At 44.7% G+C, this 18,729-nt stretch overlaps 1 protein-coding gene across 1 annotated transcript in view; it reads left to right on the forward strand.

The window, feature by feature from the left end:
• UBR4 (ubiquitin protein ligase E3 component n-recognin 4) overlaps positions 1–18,729 on the forward strand; it is a 3,959,899-nt gene that overhangs the window by 1,045,975 nt on the left and 2,895,195 nt on the right. The window contains 1 exon segment of the mRNA XM_044087073.1: positions 9,189–9,387. Coding sequence (XP_043943008.1) covers positions 9,189–9,387 — 199 coding nt within the window.

Genomic DNA, 18,729 nt, shown 5'->3' on the forward strand with positions numbered 1-18,729 from the left:
CTTGAACACACCGGCCCAGATGCTTATCTCACGCCAGGCAAGCAAGGACAACTGACTCAATACTTTCAATTGATGGCAGCAAAGACCCAACTCCCTGCAAGAAAAATTCTGCAGGCCTTGGGTTACATGGCATCTTGCATACTACTAATTCCATATGCCAGACTAAATATGAGGAAACTACAATGGTACCTAAAGAGTGTATGGTCTCAACACTGTCAAAGTTTGGAAACAGTTATACCACTAATTCCTTGCCTTCAACAGGAGTTTTGATGGTGGGCTCAAGCTTGTCACCTCAACAAGGGACAGCCTTTTACTCAACCCACAGCCAGGAAAACACTGACAACAGATGCATCGGATTACGCCTGGGGAGCACACATGGCAGGAAAATGTATTCAGGGCAAGTGGCCCGTAGAACAAAGGCATCTTCACATCAATCAAAAAGAGCTGCTAGCTGTACAAAATGCCCTTATAGCTTTCAAGGACCTGCTGCATCCAGGACAACTATTACTAAAGACAGACAGCACCACAGTTATGTGGTACATAAACAAGCAAGGGGGCACTCACTCCTACCCCTTCTGCAGACAAGCCATGACCTTGTGGAACACAGCTCTAAACTATCAAGTTCATCTGCAAGCACAGTTCCTGCCAGGAGATAAAAACACACTGGCAGACGACTTAAGCAGAAACATCATGGATCCCCACGAATGGGAATTGAATCCACAAATATTCAGAATAACTCAGAAATGGTGGAGCCTGGACATAGATCTGTTTGCATCCCCAATGAACTGCCAGCTACAGAAATTCTGCACAAGGAGTTACCATCTACAAGCATGGAAAGTGGATGCCCTCTCATTCAGCTGGAAAAACCTACAGGTATAGGCTTTCCCACCACTACCTCTCCTTCCAAAGGTACTCATAAAAGCCAGGCAAGAATAGCCAAAGATTATCCTGATTGCACCAGACTGGCCATGCCAGCAGTGGTACCCAATCTTAAAGAACTTAGCACAAGAACCACCCTGGATTTTGCCTCCAATCCCAAATCTGCTGACCCAGCACAACAATCAGATACTTCACAGCCAGCTAAAGACCTTAAACCTAGCTGCATGGAAAATTCCTTAGTCAAGCAAGCAATGCCTCTTTCTAAAGCTGTTATGGATGTCATTCTGGAGGCCAGAAGGCCTAGTACCAGGAAAGCCTATTCGGATAAATGGAAGAGATTCTGTGCCTGGAACCAGGCTCACAGCCTTGACCCTCTTGTCCCAAACTTTCCTCAGATACTACAATATTTAACTGAGATGCTGGACAAAGGCGCCTCCTTTTCATCCATCAAGATCCACGCCTCTGCCATCTATGCTCATTACAACACGGATCCACCAATGTTCTCTAATACTTTGCTAAAACAGTACCTCAGAGGGGCTAAAAACATAAGACCGCCCCGTAGAGCACCTACTCCAACTTGGGACCTCAACTTTGTTTTGGCAAAACTAACTTTACCTCCTTTTGAGCCAGCTAACACAGCAGAATTAAAATATATCTCTTGGAAAACTGCTCTGCTCCTGGCAATAACATCAGCACGAAGAGTTTCAGAATTACAGGCACTAATGGCAGTGGAACCTTTCCTCATTTTCCACCAGGACAGGGTGCCTTTAAGAACTAACCCTACATTTATGCCAAAGGTGGTATCAAGTGTGGCTGTAAACCAAACTATTCACTTGCCAACTTTTTATCCAAAACCACAAAATAAAGGGGAGAGACTACTGCATTCTTTGGACATTCACAGGCAGTTACGCTTCTACTTGGACAAAACCAAAGCTTTAAGAAAATCTGAGCAATTATTGGTAGCATATGCTGCAGGAGCACATGGAAAAGCCATTTCGAAACGGACTATTTCAAAATGGATAGGACATTGTATACATTTCTGCTATACACACCATGGGAAACCTGTACCTAGCAGCATTAGATCTCACTCCACCAGGGCAACAGCCACTTCAGCTGCCTACCTCAGTGGAGTACCTACCAAGGATATTTTGGAAGCAGCAACATGGAGTTCTGTGCATACCTTGACCAAGCATTACCTTATACTCTAATTCCAGAGCTGGCTTTGCCACTGCAGTGCTGCAGGGCCTTATAGCCACCCCTAATGCATTATAGAACCAGCCACCCTACCTCAGCTTTGGGATTCTACCCAAGTGTAATGACTGCAGCAGTGTAACACGAACATAGTACAATTTTGTACCTACGATGTTCGAGTTTATACACTGCTGCAGTCCAGGTTACCCTCCCTCCTTCCCCTCTTACTTGCTGGTACATAGCTATGTTTCTACCCTTTACTACCTATGGGGAGTATTTGCTGGTAACTGAAAGGTTTTTTTGCTTTTCTTATGTATGTTTTATTAGCAATTTGAATTGCCTACATATTTGGGGGCACCTGACATCTGGGGGAAGAAAAACTGAAGAAAATGGTATCGGCTGCAACTTGTATACCCGTCGCACTGACGTCGGGGAGGAGGTGAGAGCAACCGACGCCAGACCAAGACTTTGGAACTCTGGCCGACTGGGGAACCGCCTGATGGCAGGATAACCCAAGTGTAATGACTGCAGCAGTGTATACACTCGAACATCTACATTTATAGTAGGTACAAAACTGTACTTTTTGCTGATGTGTTTCTCAGCCTCTTTGGTTTTGACTACAGACAGTTAAGAATGATGCAGTATCCCATTTCTGCCACCTGTTGAAGAGGTCATAATGATGGTGGCTGTCATGGTTGTTAATCCCATTTGTAAGATGGAAGTCCTTCACCTTGTAAAGACAACAGCTTCATGCGATACATAAACTGGGTGGGACTCACTCCTACCCCCTCTGCAATCTGCCACTGAAAGTTTGGGAGATGGACTTGGACAACAGGTACCTATAGATAATATGTTTGAGGGTCATGGGAAGCTTATTCCAAGATAGGGCAGGAAGGTAGCTGTAGAGGTTTCCCCTAAGGATTTATTTTGGCCTGTGGATCTATAGGAGAATTTTAGAGCTTCTGAGGGAGTGAGGTGCGCTATAGAGCGTGTCAAGGGAGGAGATGCTAGGGCAAGAGGAGGCATTATTTAGAATGGTGTGGATGAGTAAGCCAAGTGTCAGTGAGATTGAAGGAGGTTTCAATTAGGGTGAGCAGTTCTAAGGGGTTATCAGCAATGGTGATAATTGTAGAATTATCAGTGTACTGTATGATGGCTTAATGGCTAAGGTGTTTACCTTACAAACGCAAGGTGCAGGGTTTGAGTCTCACAAGGGATAATTGGCTAGGCTTAAAATGGCTTGCAAGTATAGTTAGCTTAGTACTAAACTATGAACCTATGAATAAGGGATAACTGACAGCAGGAAGTGTGGAGTTGGAAGGGGGCCAAGAATTGAGCTTTGCTGAACTCCCATTTTTATAGGGAGGAAGGGAGAAAGAGCCGAGAGCCATTTGACAGCTTGCTGTCTGTTAGTGAGGTAGTCAGAAAACCATGCGATAGTAGGGGAGAGATTGAGTTGCGAAAGTTTGGAGAGAAGGATGGAGTGGGAGAGAGTGTCGAAGGCTTTCTTGAGATCTTAGGAGGAGACGACCAATTTATCATCATCTCTGGCTCCAGAAATGGAGTTACTTTAGGAAGGTGGTGGTACTGTGGTGAGAGTGGAAACCATGCTGTGTAGGGATTAAGGGATTACAAGGTTTTCTTGAGTGAGGTAAGACATTAGTTGCTTGTGCACACAGTGCTCAAGAATTTTGGAGAGGGGAGAGAGTATAGTGATTGGGCAATGGTTAGAGGGTTTTACAGAATTTCCACCTTTGTGGATAGGTATGGTGTGGAATTTCTTCGATTGTGGGGACACTGGAGTCACGGTCAGAGCAGTTAAGTATAGAGACTTGGTATGCTATGGAGTTTGGCAGCCTTTAGGAAGATAGATGGCAAGTTGTCTATGGAGGGGAACACTGTTCAAGCTTGAGGAGACTTTTCTTAATGTAGCTAATAGGGATGTGATTTAGTGAGAGAAAGTTTTGTAATTCGAGTGGAGGAAGGAGGGGGATTGTTTGGGTTGTATGTTTGCATAAGTTTGCTGATGGTATCTGTAAAGTAGATATTGAAGATGGAGGCAGTTTCTTGGGGTGAGTTTAAGCCGGGGTTAGATGTTGAGGTGATACCAGCGTCTAGAAATTGATGGTGTTCCAGAATTAATGTTTCTGGTTCTCAGGAAAGAAGGCCTGTGGAGACCCTTCCTAGACCTCTCAATTGTACAACTTTCTAAAAGTGCCATCCTTCAACATCCTAACTATCCAGACCCTCTTCCCCCTTATCCTTCCTCAGGCCTTCCTAGCATCCATAGACATCAAGGATGCTTACCTCCATATCCCTATGTGGGCTTCTGGCATTTTCAGTACTCTGCCTTGCCTTTTGGGTTTTCCACTGTCCCAAAAGTCTTCACAAAGTGACTAGCGCCAGTGCTCACCTTTTGCAGACTCCAAGGCATTCGTGTCTTCTCCTGCCTAGACTGCCTTCTGTTTCAAGCCAGCTCTCCAGAGGAACTGAACAACCTCCACACAACCATAGCCATTTTGCATTGCCTGGGATTCACCATTAACTTCAAAAAAAAAAAAAAAAAATCTACACTCTCCCAAGACCATGTTTTTCTAGTGTGCAGACTCCAAACCGACAAAATGGTCCCCCACCCCCAAAGGCTCAGGAGATCTCCCTAGCCTTTTCAGAGATTCTCCCCCTCAATCTCCTGTCTGCAAGACAGTTTCTTCGACTCTTAGGACTGATGGCCTCTACTATCCCTATGCTACTCCTTGCAAGGCTGCACATGAGGAAATTCCAATGGTTCCTGAAATCATTGTGGTCTCGGCATGGCCACCCACTAGAATTTCCGATACCACTGCTACCCTGCCTCAAGGAGGAGCTCCACTGGTGGACAAGCTAATTCTCCATAAACCCAGGACTTCCCGTTCACCCACTGCCCCCAACTCAGGACCTGTACACAGATGCTTCGGATACACGTTGTCGAGCAACTATTGGCCCACAAACAGTTCAAGGTCAGTGGACATCCTCTCAGAGGAAAGACCGCATAAATGTAAAGAAGATGAAGGCACTAATCCTTGTCTTACAGTCCTTCCACCGCCTCCTGAGGGTGGGAAGGTTTCATATCTACACAGACCATGATTGTTCTGTGGTATCTAAGCAAGTGTGTGCAGGTTTGGAAACTAGGCCGCCTACTGGAAATCTCTCTTCAGGAGATGTATATCCCTTTAAATCTGAACTCTGTGGCAGACACATGGAGCAGACCTAGAACACAGGGCCATGAATGGATGCTTCACAGGGATGTGTTCCTGGAACTAAGAGAAGAAATTTTAATCGGGTTTAGATATCCAGTTAAGGTGGACTTTTAAAAGTCCTTAATAACCACTGGATATGATTAAAATTTTCTTGGCTCTTCTCTTTCCTTGGTCTCTTTCTCTAGTTGACCCTCTCTAATTGATTCCAATGATGAAATTATGGTAACATATGGTTTATACCTTTAAATAGAATTAGTTATTCTGGTCTTGAGTAAAACACCTACCTCTTTTTTAAATCTGTTTGTTAATTTGTTTTTATGTATTTGTTGTTTTTGTTTTATCCGTCCTGTCTTCCTGTGGAGCTTTTCTCCCCGGGCCTCTACTGAAAATGGAAATATATCCAGTTAGACTAGCCCGGTTAACAAATGTAAAATAAATAAAATAAATAATAAATAAGTTGTCCATCAGTGAGATATTCCAGAAATAGACTTATTTGCCTTCCCTCTGAGTAAACAACTTACCACATTTTGTGCAAGACAACCACATCCTCAGGCATGGAAAGTGGATGCCCTGTCAGTCTGTTGGAGGGGGAAGTTTCTTTATGCCTACCCTCCCCTACCACTCATCCTGGAAGTCCTGCTGAAAATTCAAGAGGAAAAGCCAAACATCTTGCTGGTGACTCCCTAATGGCCAAGACAGCATTTGGTTCCCCTTCTGCATCTAGCCAAGGGAAATCATTACAAATTGCATCACAGAGTGGACTCGAACAGAACAAGGGCTCCCATATCCACCCACAATTAGAAACTCTTCAACTGACCCTGTGGGTGATAGAACCCAGACTCCTTTTAGATACCTTTATTCTGAGGACATGCTTCAAGTCTTGCAGGAAGCCAGGAAACCCATTACAAAGAAATCTTACCTTTCTAAATGAAAGAGATTTTTCCTTTGGTGCCTTACTAGAAACCTGGACTCGCAATGGATCCCCCTATGGTTCTTTCATATCTCCCTTTTTTAATTTTTCCAAACCTTTTGGGTATCTAATACTATGACTGGAATGGACCCCATTACTAAGTCAAAGTATGATTAAAGTTAATGAAATTAGTATTGTTTCTATCTTTGATGTCAGCCAGAAGTGCTCTTTGCAGCACCCACAATGTGCATGGTAAGGACTCCTGCAATTCGTACGGAGTTGCATGTATTGGTAACATATCTAAATACGATTGTAGATTCTTTTTATAAGACCTATTGCACCTACTACTATTGGGACTGTCTGGGTATATTTCTTCCACATTTCTTTCGTTTCTGCCTACAAATCCTGATATTTTATGACAGTGTGTCTCTGTATGCAAGACACTATAGTCACTGGGTGTGGCGATTTCAATGATTACTGCTACTTTTGTCGTATTTTCTTGGACCACTGTATCCATTTTTCTAGCATCTGTCTTTTGAACTGTTGGTAATGGGTGATCCCATGTGATGTAGACTTCAGCATTTTCTTTGATGCTTTGTGGCTCATGTTTCCAGTGTTTTTCAGCACAATCCCCAGTGCAACAATCTTGCAACATTGTTATGCATTTCAGCATACATTCCTTCTACCACTAGTACGTCACAACCAGCAACGAGGTATAAGACTGTTACCAGTTTTGTTTTATAAAACCTAAATTTGTCTGTCTCACATATTCAATGGACTTTGTAAACCAACATGTATGCAGCCCACTATCTTGTGCCGCCAATATTAGTCTTTGATCTTTTGGTTTGAATTCACCTCTCTTTATCCATTCATGTGTTTGTTCCTAATCAACGTGAGGAACTTCCAGAAGGCTTCCATACTTGCAACTATATTTATTTATGCATTTTCCACATTTCTTACCTTCTCATTTTGGGCCCCTCACCTTATATTCCTTTTTTTGTTTTTTGGCACATTCATATCTGTGTGAATTGCTTAATGCGGGTTTAGCTTATCCCTCTATAAAAGCACATTTGTCAGCTATCTCTGCATGCCTGCTTCTTTCTCCTCCTCTAGCTTTCAGACTTGAGGCCAAACAGTTTCTAAAAGGCATCCTGCACCTTAGACCTCCCAGGAGACCTGTAGCCTCCAGAGATCTTAACTTTGTGCTAGAGAAACTGGAGTTCCTTTCAAGCTTGCCTCCTCCTAGCTCTCTCAAATACTGTACCTGAAAAATTCTTCTCCTGGTGGCTATTGCCTCTGCCAGACAGGTTTTGGAACTTCAAGCCCTAATGGCTTCTCCTCCCTTCTTGAGCTTCCACAAAGACAGGTTTTCCCTTTGCCCTAACCCTTCCTTCATGCCGAAGGTAGTTAATGACTTGTCCGTAAACTAGGCCATTCATCTAACTACATTTTTCCCCTCTCCCCAGAGCAAGAGTGAGAGGATCCTACACGCACACACTTGATTTCACAGACAACTCGGGTTCTAATTGTACAAGACTAAACCCTAATCAGACCAAGTGTTTGTGTCATTCCACCCTAGGGCTCTGATTGTCTGTATCTAAGCAGACCATCTTCATCTGGATTTCCAAATCCATTTCCTTCTGCTATGCTCACTATGGTAAAGCCCTTCCTGGCACAGTCAAAGCTCACTCTATTAGGGCAGTGTCTTCCTCGGGGGCCTTTCTCAAAGGGCTGGACATTAACTCCATTCTAGAAGCAACTACTTGGACATCTGTCCATACTTTCACCAAACATTACAAGCTGGATTCTATCCCTATGTCCAGGTCAGAGTTTGCCAGGGCTATTCTTCATGGTTTTCTGGATTATCCCACCTCCATCTCCTTTTCTGCATGAGCTTTTGTATTCTCCCTCATGTATAGAATACTGCCACAGATGAATATGACCTAGATTAGTTGTGTAAGAACTTACCATAATGATAGATGTCCTCCTCTTTTCTGTTGCAGTATTCTGTCTCACCCTCCTCCCCCACTCCTTTTGTTCTTGGATGCATTTATCCTCTTTCCCTTGAACTGTCTCTCTGCCTGAGGCTATAGTTCTGAGGTTGATGAGCACGTATGTCTCTTTTATGGTCTTTGTCTGATAGCAGCTTTAGTCAGACGTTCTGCGAACCCTGCGATAGTAAAAGACTGATATACTGGCCGACGTCGGGTCGCTTTGGCAGGTAACCCCCCTTGTGTAAAGAATATTGCAACAGAGAAGAGAAGAACATTTATCTTTCTGGTAATTTCTTGCACAAGTAATCTGTCTTGTTACATCTGTGACAAGGGAACATGTTATATCAGTTGTGGCCAAGAAGGTGTCTTTTTCCATGAGTTGACACAAGGATTAGGGCAAGGAGAAGCTGTCTGTAGTTCAGAGACAAGAAGGCCTCAGGATGATACTGGCAGATGTCACTTTCATACTTGAGGTGGTGATATTCCAGTGAAGTGGGTGTTTGCCATGCAGGTACTGGGCAGAGTGCAGTGCTCTAAAGTCAGGCTGGTTTTGTTTTTTAAGCAGCAGTTGACCAATGATTGTGTAATCCACCAGCGAACCTGCTCAAATATGTACTATTAAAGTAAACTAGTTTAACAGTTGTACTGAGTTTGACCATTATGGGTGTTTTTGTGCAAGGAGGACTATAGTACACCAGATGTTATCTTTCTGGAATTTGAACAGGGTAGATAACAGTAATGGGATGTTAACTCTTCAAAGAGGAATGGGTAGGAATTTTGGGTAGCATTAAGACTTTCAGTAGTATTTCTTTGGTTTGTGTATCTAACGAGTTGTTACAAAACATAAGTAATTGTAGGATGGGGTGAGGAATTGAGATGGATGGAAACAATTTTGGGTATGTATCAAGTCTTTTAATGTGATATTTTTCTTTTGTTTGTATAAAGTTCTGTCTAATGTTCCTCTGTTTCTCCATGTAGCTGAGAAAAACCCTAATCCCAGCATTTTACGTCTTTGTGGATCACTAGCACAGCTTGCATGTGTAGAACCACCACGGCTTCAAGCATGGCTTACCAGAATGATATCATCACCTCCAAAAGACTCTGACCAGCTAGATATTGTACAGGAGAACAGGCAGCTGCTTCAGCTGTTAACATCATACATTGTTCGTGAAAACAGGTACTGAAACATTTTACTTTACTGGAATACTTGCAGGAGAGGAGAAAATCACAGTAAAGGCACATTTGACTTGTGCAGCAGTAGTTTTAGGAGATTTTTTGTGTGATTGAAGTCATAAAAGACTTGTGTGCAAAATGAAATGTTCAAAAAAAGTATCGGTGAGTTTAAAGTCCAGGCTGTACTTTTCCAGTCTCTCCTACCGGGAGAGTGAAAGACTTTCTTCAGTTGTTTAGGTAGCTGAAGCATGGATTAGAATGCTGTTTACCTGGTAACAGCTGAGCATCATAGTTAGCTTCTTTGGCTGAAGTCCTCAATACTTTAGTAGGCAAAGTAGCTTACAGTAAGGTGCACTGTAATTCTTCTGAACTGTTTTCTTACCTAAATACAGTAATTTGACCTAACAAAAGGAAGCCTCATTTTGTTACAGTATTGAAAAACTTTTGATCTGATGTCCGTCTTCATTCATTCTTGACAGATGGGTTTGGTTGTGACCTCTCTGAACCAACTCTGCCATTATACAGCTCTCGCCAGCCAAAAACTGTTGAGCTAAGGCTCTACCCACAATGCCCCTCTCCATTACCCCAGATCTCGTTTGCTTGCTCTGAAAATTAAATGCGTCAGCAGATACTCTCAGCTAAGTGCCTTAATTATTAGTTTTAGCAAAAAAATCGTGAATAGAAAAACATCTGTATAAGTATATTTGATACATTACTTTATTCTTTAAAATGAAGGATTTGTGATTTTCCAGCATCGTGGGCTTCGATTTCATCTAAATTTGCTGCCAGTAGAGTCCACAGTTTTCAGTGTTTTTTCTGTTCTTTTATATTTCATACTTTCTCTATTTCCTTGAGAGTGTAAGTGCTTTCTGTATTAATCTGCCCACACCCTTTACCCAACGATATTTCTTTCTACCATCATTGGTAACTTGTTTTTCCCCCTATCATAGATAGGTACTAGGCTATCGGCCCTGGGGCCTATATAAGCCTAGCCAAAAAGATTCCCTGGCTTTCCCCACCCAAGAAAATGATTTTCCTGTGCCCCTCTCAAGCAGTGCTGCAGAAGTGATCCCCGGGGTGAATTTTCTTTTTCTCATCCAGTCAAGATTTTTCTTGGAGGGCTAATAAGAAGCTTCGCTTGACATGAATGGGTAGTGGTTCCAGAGTATGGGAAGTGTCTTGGACAGAAATTTATCCCTCTAGCATGTTCTGTTTATTGTGGTGACAAGGTTTAGGTCCTTGGAGCGTGTGATTTGGAGAGATTGGAATTTCTTTAAGTGTAGTATTTCCAACAGCTCTGGGTTTGACATAACTTTGTATGTTAGGCAGAGATTGCTTCTGAGTAGGCGATATGCGACCGAGTAGAGCTGGAGGTTTTTGAGACCTGTGTATGGCATCTGTTTGAGGCCAGTAATCCTCTTAGTGAGGTATTTCTGTGGCCTTTCCAATTGTTGTAGGTGTCTTGTGAGATGCTTGCCAAACTGGGCATTATACTCTGTAATGGGTCAGATGAGAGATGAGTAGAGAGGAACAGCAACCTTTTTTTAGAGGAGAACCTTTTGTGATGTGTGCCACGTAAAAGGATTTCCTGACTACTGTGGCGATGTGCTTATCAAAGGAGAGACTACTGTCCACCTGTGGTCCCAAGGTCTCTTATCACACTTTGTGTTTAATGAGCTACCGCCTATGTGGTAGTTCATGGTTAAGTTTTTTCCAAAGGGGATGACAATGCATTTCTTGGCATTGAGCTTGAGGCCATGACTTTGACACCAAGCATCTGTCCCTGTGAGGCTCTTTTGTAGAATGTCTACACCATTAGGAAATTCTGTTATGTCTCCTAGTTTGCAGTCATCTGCGAACTTTATTAGCCAAAGACCTTCTGTGTTGGCCTGCACTTCAGAGAAGGTGATGCAGAACAGGAGAGGACCCAGGACCGAACCCTGTGGTACTCCACTCGTCACTGGTCTGAAGTCGGACTTGAGTCTACTACTTTTACTATGTGGGTTCTGTCAGTGAGCCAGTTGGCCACCCATCTTGTGACAGGGATTTATGCCCAGTTGAGTGAGTTTCTGTATAATTCCAGAGTGGGGGATGGTATTGAAAGCCTTGGCGAGGTCAAGATGGGCTTTGTGCACCACCTTGTCTCGTCTGCGGCTCTAGTGACTGCTTCAAAGAAGTCAGTCAAGTTTAGTAGACATGATCTGCCTTTTACAAACCCAAACTGAGTTGAGTCCAGGGTTTGGAGGTTACTTATGTCTTTGTTTATAAGCTCCCAAGATGATACGTTCCATGGCCTTGCAGACCAAGCTCATCAGGCTAATGGGGTGGTAGTTTCTGGGGTAAATGGTGGCACCCCCTTTGTGGAGTGGGATAACCGTCGCTGTGCGCCATTCAGTAGGTACATACCCTGAGGTGGGGCTATGATTGAACATGGTACTTGGGTGAGGTGCCAGTTCATTCTGTAGTTCGTGCAGTACGCAGCCTTGGATGTTGTCTGGTCCCATGGATGCTGTGATGATCTTTGTATTTCACTGTTGCAGTCCTCACACTTGGGTTATCTGCCTGCAGGTAGCCCTCAGTCGGCCCAAATATCAGAGTCTTGGGTTTTCTGCATCGGATGCTATCTCCCCTTCCATGACATCAGGTTGTTGGGTATAAAGCATGCAGCTGACACCATTACATCAGCTTTTCTTGCAGCGCGGGAAGCAGAAGCAGTTCGCAAGTGCCGGTCTGCCGCTAACTGAAATTTTCTTTTTTCTGAGTTTCAAGCTTGAAGTCTTCTAAAGCGAAGTACCCTGTTGGGGATCCTTTTCTTTCTTGCTCTAACCAATGTCAGAAAAAGCTAACAATTGTCTTGCCTGTGGAAACCAAATACCTCATAGAGATTTTCATTCTTACTGCGTCACCTGTTTAGGCCCAAACAACGACTTTCCTCGCTTTTGGTTTTGTGCCTTGTTCAATGCCCAAACTATTCGTCGGGCTATCTTTGTCACTAAATTCTTTTTCGCTCTCATTCTCCTTATTCCGAAATTGCTTTGATAAGCCATGCGACTACCGATTTTCCGAAAAAATGTAAGGCTAAAGACAGTGTATAAGTCCAAAACTGCCAATGATGCTTCTGTTAAGCTAGTCGCCAGTCCGCTGGTACTCGGTGAGGCTCTTTTGTACCCCCTGATACCCACTTCTACAGATTTGCAGGCCTCTACTGAGACCCATTTGGAGTCCAGTATGCCGCAAGATGCTTCTTCGACTATGGAACCTGCAGATGCCTCTACCTTGGATGAGTCCGGAGCTGCTGTGCAGGCACCGGCTTCTGAGGGTGTATTCAGACCTTTCTATGTTCGTATTAAACAGACTTTTTCATTTCTGACTAAAGCTACCAAATTTCACAGGCCCAGAGTTTGCACTACGCCTAAGAAACCGAAGACCAAAGCGCATTCTCAAGCTCCCATGCCACAGAAACAAATGCTTAGAATGGCTGAAGACCTTGTTACTTTAATTAGAGGAAGACAATCTTCCCCCGTCTAAAAGACAAAGAATTGATTTTCCTTCTGATTCTACAGACCATGAGTCCCGATGCCTTTGATTCCTCTGATTACCAGGACATACCCTAATCTACCTATGAGGATTCAGATGCAGAGGATTCCATTCCCTCTGCCTCCCCCCCAGAGGACTTTTCTTTTGGTGAAACCTTGCATACCCTAAGAGAGCATTTCCGTTGGGAATGCCAGGACTACCCACAGTCCAAAAAGAGACTCTGGGAATTTTTAGACTTGCCTCAGCACAGGCTTCTAGCTATACCCCTTGTCCAGGATATTGTAGATGATGTTTTCATGGAATCCATAGGTTCATAGGTTCATAGGTTCATACTAGGCTATCTGCCCGAGGGCATTTACAAGCCTAGCCCATCGTTTTGTGGCTTACGCCACCCCTTTAGTACGGGGAACTAAACACATTATTTTGCTGTGCCTCTGTCGAGCAATGACACTGAGGTAATCCCTGGGGTATATCTGCGATCTCCCATCCATTGGTCAAGATTTCTCTTGAACAAGGCCAGTGAGGTGCTCTGCCTCACATGTACCGGGATTTTTTTCCACAGCATAGGGAGTCTTTGGGTGATGAATCTATCCCTCCAGCACGTCCTATTAATAGTCGTGTCCAGGTTTAAGTCTCCGCCCTTGTGGCTCTGATGGATCTGGATTTTTTGAGGTGAAGCATATTCATCAAATCTGGGTTTGACATGGCCTTGTATGTTAGGCAAAGGTCACCTCTGAGCAAGCGGTAAGCGACTGAGTAGAGCTGGAGTTCTTTCAGTCGGGCAGCATAGGACAGATTTTTGAGACCCTTTATCCTTTTGGTGAGGAACTTTTGTGGCCTCTCCAGCTGCTGCAAGTGTCGGGTCAGATACATTCCGAATGGGGCATTGTACTCAATCATTGGTCTGATGAGTGATGAGTAAAGGGAGACTATGACCTCCCTTGATCTAGATGAGAAACCCTTCATGATAAGGTGGGCAATGTAGAAGGTCTTCCTAACTACTTTAGCTACATGGGTGTCGAATGACAGACTACTATCAACCTGGGTCCCCAGGTCCCTGATAACTTCTTCTGTGGATTGCCACCTATTTGGTAGCTAGGGGTAACCTTGTTTTTCCCGAAGGGTATGACTATGCATTTTTTGGCATTTAACTTTAGGCCGTGGCTCTGGCACCAGTTATCCGTTTCTGTGAGACCCTTCTGAAGGATATCTGTGTCAGATGTGTTTTCTACTATGGCCCAGTTTGCAGTCATCTGCAAACTTGGTCAGCCATAACCCTCCTGTGTTTGCTTGTACTGGAGAAGTAGATGCCAAACAAGAGTGGGCCCAGGACTGAGCCCTGTGGGACACCACTTGTGACAGGCTTTGAGTCTGACATGGCGCCAGCAACTCTGACCCTGTGGGTTCTGTCACTCAGCCAGTTTGCAACCCATCTTGTGATGTATGGGTTGACATTTAAGCTGATGAGTTTTTCAATGATTCCTGAGTGGGGTATTGTATCAAGGCCTTAGCCAGATCGAGGTAGGCTGTATGGACTGCCTTTCCCTCATCAATGGCTTTGGTGACTGTTTCGAAAAAGTCAACCAAATTTAAAAGGCATGATCTGCCTTTGACAAAGCCAAACTGGGTTGGATCCAAAGTCTGCAAATTCCCTATGTCTTTATTTATGAGGTCCATTATGATCCTCTCCATGGCTTTGCAGATAAGGCTTGTCAAACTAATGGGCCAGTAATTTCCAGGGTCGGTGGAGGCACCGCCTTTGTGAAGTGGTACCACAGTTGCAGTGCGCCACTCCCTGGGGTACGTATCCAGAGGTAAGACTTTGATTAAACAGCTGTCCTAGCTGTGGGTTTAATTCCTCATTGAGTTCATGGAGCACACAGCCTGGGACACCATCAGGTCCCATGGATGCTGTGTTTTTTGCTTTGGAGAGAGCAGTTTTCACTTGGACGCTGGAGATGTTTGGGGGGCTGCAATCGCTTGGTATAGATATCCCTCCTTTTGGGGAGGGGGAGAAGTTTGCACTGAACCTGTCAGCCAGTATGTTGGCAATGTCTGTAGGATCAGTAATCTTCACATCATTTTGAACTAGCTCTGAGCATATCTGGGAGTTTCCTCCCAGGTTTCTAACATAGCTAAAGAAAGCCTTATGATTGTCTTTTGAGTCTTTAGCTATTTTTCTCTCGAAATTTGCTTTGGAAGATTTTATGAAAGCTCTTAGTTTTTTACTTATAGTGATCAAGGGTGTCTTACCTTTTAAGGATTTTGCTCTATCTTGTAGTAGCTTCCTCCTTTTGTTGTAGAGTTTGTTTATGGCTGGGGTCCACCAGACTGGACGCTTGCCTTTGGTACAAAGAGTCTTTGTTTTGTTTGGGATTGCCTTATCCATGCAGTCCTGTAGGTGCTGGTAGAAGGCATTTGTAAGTGATTCAGCGGCTTGAGTACTGTTTTCCGCCGGCTCGGGGGCCTTAAAGGAGACCACACTAGTCTTTAGAAGTGTGAAGTCGGCTTTTGAGAAGTTGTTTACTATGTGAAAAGCAACAAAAATTATACCCCTGATACTTTGCCACCAGCTCCTAGAAAGCCCGATGAGTACTACAGCGTACTTGATTCTCACAAATTTCTCTCTAAAAATCCTACTGAGGATCCAGAGACCATTTCCCAGGGACCTAAAGGTATTAAAGCTACTACAGCCAAAAACCCTACCCCTTCAGACAGGGATTCTAGGGCTTTAGACAAATGGGGTAAGAAGGTATTTACCTCTGAAACACTTGCCATCAGGGCTTTAAATTGCCAGTTTCACATGTTGAAGTAACAGCAGCGTATTATGGAACTACGTAAACAAAAAATGTTGTTGATTCCTGACTGTACAGAAAATAAATATTTACAAGAGTTAATGCATTCTGCAAACCAAGTTGGTAAACATACTTTGCAGTGTGGTTTTGATGCCTTAGAAGCATCTTGCAGGTCTGCTGACACTGTGTCTGTTCTGAGAAGACATGCTTGGCTGAAGGAGCAAATCTTGCCAGACCATGTCAAAACAAAATTACTAGATGCTCCATTAAACCAAGAATGTTTGTTTGGCACAAAAGCAGAAGTTCTTAAAAAGATGGAGGAAAAAAGCTAAATCTGTGCAAACTAAGATTTCTTACATGAACAGCCACCTAGATTCAGTAGGCATTGGCCTTCAAAAAACTGGTCCTTTCCAGTCCCCTCCCAGATGTTCAGTCCAAACCCAGGGGCAACAGACCACAAAGACTACAGTCTCAGGGTATGCACAGATGTAAACAATGGAGTGATCCCACCTCAAAAACAGGAAGTGGTAAGCCAACCCCTTATAGAAAAAGTTTACAATGACTTGTCCTTCATTCTTCCCAGCCATGCCCAGGTTTTTGCACCCCTATAAGGGAAGCTCACCCTCATGCAAAAAAACAGAGTATATTACCCACGACCAGTGGGTCTTAAACATTGTATCCCAGGGATACAGATTCTACTTCCACTCACTGCCACCTCCAAGCAAATTGCCAGATCTTCCTCCAAACCAGTGGGCAGAGGCCCAAAAGCAAGTACTTTCTCTTCCCAGTATCAAGGCTATTCAACCTGTTCCCTCATAGCAAAGGGGACAGGGTTTCTACTCCAGACTGTTCCTGGTGCCTAGAAAAGGCAACTCCTGGCACCATATCCTGAATCTGTTAATTCTCAACACCTTCCTGGTGGTACGAAATTCAAAATGCTTACACTCCAGCAGCTGCTTCGTATGCTAGCCAAGGACTCCTGGCTGGTCATCCTAGACTTAAATGAAGCTTATCTGCACATCCTCATAAGGGAATCTTGCAGGAAATATCAACGATCTGAAGTAGTTGACTTCATTCATTCTGCACATATGGATATACAGATCCGATTCGGATCCGAGCCGGCAAAACTTTTCAAGCATCAGCTCCAAGCTCCTCCCTTACCTATATTACATCACTTCCTCCTATCTAGTCCCAGATCTCTTTTGCCGCTATGAGTCGGCATCATGGTCTCTGAGCTCCTAGCTAGTTGGTAAGGTTTTTGGTCCTTTATTGCTAATTGCTTGAGTGTGTATACCTTCCTTTTTTCCTCCCTTACATCGCGTTTGGTCGTCATGTTGGTCTACAAAAAAAAAAAAAAAATTTTATTGATAGTTATTAATTTACGTGTTTGTGTAGTATTGTGTCACTGGTTCCCGCCTAGGCCCAGTCTCTGATCTGAAGTAGTTAACTTCATTTGATCAGCAGCCTGTGGGTATCTGATCAGATTCGGATCCGAGCCGGCAGCTTTCCTAGCCAAAGATCCGAGCTCCAAGCTCTTCCTCCCTTCCCATAATACCCTGCTACCTCCCTCTAGTCCTCAGATGTCGTGTGCCGTGTCTTCTTTAAGCATCTTAGAACGAGCTCCTAACGTGGGTGTTGAGTTTAAAGTGTTTTACACTTTTCTTCTGTCAAAAGATTTTTCTGAACTTTGTGAGTGGTTCCCGTCTCTCCCTTAGTACTTTTTGGGTAGTTTAAAGTTTTAGTCTAGTTAAAAGTTAATTCCCCTCCCCCTCTGTCTGTGTGTGAAGGTGTGTGCATGTGGGCCTGTTCTTTCCTTTTTCTTCAAAATGTCTGAAGGCCCAAAAGCTATGTTTTCTAAATGCTCCGAGTGTAGCCATAAGCTGTCCCCAGCGGATGGCCACACACACTCTGTGCGTTATTTGCCTGAGTGTTGATCATCTTTCTTTGGGCTGTACTATTTGTGCAGCCTTCAACCCCAGGGCTTTGAGGGACAGGAAGACAAAGCTAATCCTTGCGGGCCTTTTGCCCCCTGATTCCACTTAGTCCTCCTCCCCCTCTGTGGCGCCAGCCATGGCTCCGGCTGCTCCACCTACCACTCCCAATCCCCTGGCCGGGACTCAACCTCCCTCTTCGGTGCAGGAGGAAAGGGACGGCAGAAAGATATGAAGGACAAGGAGCGAGAGAGAAATAGGCACCGTAGCCACAAGAGGCAGTTTGAGTCAGCTCCATCGACCCCCGCCGTCTAAGCAGCTTGCCTCCCCCTTAAGATCTCCGGGTCTTCCCCCTCCCGGCTTCATTCTCCACGTTTCTCCCCGGAGCCAGAGGAGGAAACCCGGTCACCTTTGAGGTCGTCTAGGCAACCTTCCCGGCCGGCCTCTGCAGCCTCATCCAGGTCAACTAGAAGTCTATTCGACGCAGACATGGACCGGATGATGCGTCAATTTCTTCAGGCCCAGCTGCAGATGGGAGTGCTCTTGCTCTACCCCTTTTTTCACCCCCCATTGCTCCTTCTCCGACCCGCTATTGGGGTTCGGAGCTGTCTGATCCGACTAGCTTCGTAGCCGGGGTAATGGCGCCGACAGTATTTCCCACTTCGTCGCCGACTCTACCCTCGATTTGTCGGATCCTTTTTCGGATCCGAGCTCTCGGCGCCATGAGTTGAGCGTCGTATCCGGAGGTGTCAGTGGGCCTTCGGCTCCGTTGAGGTCAGAGCGCACTACTCTTTCCGATCCGATCGGGTCCTCTCCGGCTCCGATCTGCACGCCGAATCCAAGGGGACTGCTTTCGGATCCTAGGGAGAGCAGTTCACCCTCTGCATTCGACGTCGTGGAGAGGGTCCTTTTGAGGGATTCGAGGCCCCAGGTTCTTGCTACGGATCCACCCGCCATTCCCTCTCAGACGGGCCTGTCTTCCATCATCTGGCTCCAGGGACAGCCTGCGCCTACGTCCCAGATAGTTCCTGTAGAGGAACAAGACATTGTTGGTGAGCCCTCTTCGGACAGCCCCCCCCCCCC

Source organism: Protopterus annectens, chromosome 1.part1 (genome assembly GCF_019279795.1).
Source record: "Protopterus annectens isolate FY-2018-M chromosome 1.part1, PAN1.0, whole genome shotgun sequence".
Lineage (NCBI taxonomy): Eukaryota > Metazoa > Chordata > Ceratodontiformes > Protopteridae > Protopterus > Protopterus annectens.